The 3,192-nt window shown below is 35.3% G+C and overlaps 1 protein-coding gene across 1 annotated transcript in view; it reads left to right on the top strand.

Moving 5' to 3' along the window:
- The window catches only part of LCA5 (Leber congenital amaurosis 5), a 46,111-nt gene that overhangs the window by 17,912 nt on the left and 25,007 nt on the right, over positions 1-3,192 (top strand). The window contains exon 2 of the mRNA XM_012646084.1: positions 917-1,446. Coding sequence (XP_012501538.1) covers positions 917-1,446 — 530 coding nt within the window. The remainder of the gene's footprint in view (positions 1-916; positions 1,447-3,192) is intronic.

Here is a 3,192-nt window from a genome sequence, read left to right as displayed (position 1 = left end):
TGGGGTCTCGCTCTTCCTTAGGCTGGTCTCAAACTCCTGACCTTGAGCAGTCCACCCGCCTCGGTCTCCCAGAGTGCTAGGATTACAGGCGTGAGCCACTGTGCCCGGCCTATGTCAGGTGTTTTTGATTTGAATATCACACAAAAGAAATCTGAGAAAGCATTTAGAATCACAGTTGTACTGCTGTTTTCCATTTTCAGTCACTGATAAATGAGATGAAGTTCTTAACAGAAAATATGTAGAACTTTATGTTTTACGTACATAGTTCATTTAACTCTCACAACCTAGTTATGTTGGTGATGTTATCCTCATTCTATGCGTTGGAAAAATAGACTTGGGAAGGTTTAATTGAATTGCCCAAGGAGTTACTAAGTCATAACTTTAAGTCCCAAATCTCCTGCACTGTACAATATGCTGTCATCCTGTCCCTAAACGAAGTTGTAATTAATTTAGAGGAAATACACATTTTCACATTTCAAATATTGATCACAAATATCTCTGCACAAATGACGTGAATACCACAATGTTTTTTCCAATGTTTATTATGCACCATGCTAATACTAATGATGGCCATGTTTGAATTCTGACTTGCCATCTTACCTATAAAGTTAAAAATGGTTAAAGCCTGATACTGTCTTCTTTTAAGCAATGTAGAATAATTGCATATAACTATTGGGATATAATTTTTGATGGATTGGAGTATTCTTGACCTTTCTGAAAAGATTGCAAACTTTAATAGAAACATATTTAGAGCTCTAAATAAAACCTGATATTTAACTAAATATTGTAAAACCCTTTTTTTTAGAGATAAAAATAACTAAAGAATCTTATGGACTCACTTGTGGTAGTATGAATAAATAACACTCACTATCTTTGATACAACTTTCACTTTATGTTATTACTATTTCTTTTTTAGCCCCTAGGAAACCAAGCCCTAAGGGTCTACCGAACAGAAAGGGAGTCAGAGTGGGATTTCGCTCCCAGAGCCTCAATAGAGAGCCACTTCGGAAAGATACTGATTTTGTTACAAAACGGGTTCTTTCTGCAAGACTGCTAAAAATCAATGAATTGCAGAATGAAGTATCTGAACTCCAGGTCAAGTTAGCTGAGCTGCTAAAAGAAAATAAATCTTTGAAAAGGCTTCAGTACAGACAGGAGAAAGCCCTGAATAAGTATGAAGATGCAGAAAATGAAATCTCACAACTTATAGTTCGCCATAACAATGAGATTACAGCACTCAAAGAACGCTTAAGAAAATCTCAAGAGAAAGAACGGGCAACCGAGAAAAGGGTGAAAGATACAGAAAGTGAACTCTTTAGGACAAAATTTTCCTTACAGAAACTGAAAAAGATCTCTGAAGCCAGACATCTACCTGAACGAGATGATTTGGCAAAGAAACTAGTTTCGGCAGAGTTAAAGTTAGATGACACTGAGAGGAGGATTAAGGTAAATTTTTGACAGCTTCTAATTGTTCTGTCTTGGGTCGTTTCTCATTGGGCGTTTAACGTACTCTGTTTAAACTACTTATTGCAGTTCGGTGTTTGCTTGGAAATGAAAACTATTTTTAGTGTTATCTTTCTGAGTAAGAGATAAATTTAAGATTGTATATTTAAGAGCAAGATGCCAAAGATTGTTTATGTTAATGAGACACATGTTGATGGATGAATGTTTAATTCCTTGGATCTTAGTCATTTTGGGAAAATATTCTATTTGATTATCTGATTGTTTCTCTAAAGTTGAAAATGATGCTATAATAGACATAGTATATAAAACTGATGTTTTGGGGCCTTTATGTAAGAAATGTCACATGAACAATGCTTTTTGTTTTTATTTCTTTGCATATTATTTAAGAGTGACAATAGTACATATCTTGAGGTAGGGTATGCTCTACTCCCCAAAATAAAAACTGATAGGAGGGTGGGTAGGAGACTATTGAATAACTAGTCTAGGAGTACAGCAGATCTTTTAAAAATGTTTCTTTCTTGAATGGAGAGAGGAAAAGAGTTCTGTACCATGACTTTTACACAGGGAACTTACATCAGATGCCATCTGCTATATATAGATCATACAGAAACCCTGAGTCAGGTTCTGTTGCTTAAAATTGACAAGTAGTTTGGAAAGCAAAGGTAGGAAAAAGTACGGAAATAATGCCTGCTGTGAGAGTTCTCCAAGCAAAGGAAGCTTAGAACTATAAATAAATTAGACTTCTGAATACATTAATTTGGTATTTTTAATACATGGCATGTTACAATACTTAGTCTGTATCATATGCCATGCCCATTATAACAGTGCCATGCCCAGCAACAGTGGTTTATTAAATACAGTGTACTTCAGTGGCCACAAAAGTGCCTAATTTACTCTCCAAAATTTGCAATTATTATCTTCTGTTTAGAACACAGGAGATATCCTATTATATAGGCTCTACTAATGATCAGCTCATAGTGCAAAGCAAACATACGGAAACTTTTTTTCTTAATAGCCACTTACTCATGGGTGGGGTGGGAATGAGTACTGGAAGCAGTTGTCACCATACACAACAAATAACTTAACATTTTAATTATTTTTAAAGGGAAATATGCCACATAATGGATTTTAAAATTAGGAACGAAGAGCCTAGGTTGCTAAATAACAAATATGGTAAATAACTGAGTATGTTTGTGTATAAAACTACATGTATAGAGAGAACATAAAATTACAGTGCACACACACACACACACACACACACACACACACATAAACCCCCCCTCCCCCATATCCTGCAGTTCTCTTATATAGCCAGTTATGCAGGGGATTGATGAGTGGTGGGGAAGGAAGAGAAAGAAGTGAGGAAAAATGGGAATTGGCTTGTGTATTCTGAATTGTAGATGGAGGTAAATTGTTAATACATGGCTGCTCATTTGGGAGTGTGAAAATTGGTCATCTATAATGCTAAGTCTTTGAAATAGTTAACCATATAGTGTCCTCAATTTTTTATATTGGATTTTAAGAAATTTTTAAATTAACTTTCTATTTTTAGTTAATTGTAGATTGACATGCACTTATAAGAAAATTATATAGAAAGATCCCATATACCTTTCATGAAGTTTCTTTTCTTTTTTTTTTTTTTTGAGACAGAATCTCAGTCTCTTGCCTGCGCTAGAGTGCTGTGGCATCAGCCTAGCTCACAGCAACCTCAAACTCCTGGGCTCAAGC

The sequence above is a fragment of the Propithecus coquereli genome, unplaced genomic scaffold (assembly GCF_000956105.1).
Source record: "Propithecus coquereli isolate 6110/MARCELLA unplaced genomic scaffold, Pcoq_1.0 Scaffold24, whole genome shotgun sequence".
Classification (NCBI taxonomy): domain Eukaryota; kingdom Metazoa; phylum Chordata; class Mammalia; order Primates; family Indriidae; genus Propithecus; species Propithecus coquereli.
Note: the sequence above shows the minus strand (reverse complement) of the source record. Positions and strands in the feature narration are given on the sequence as shown.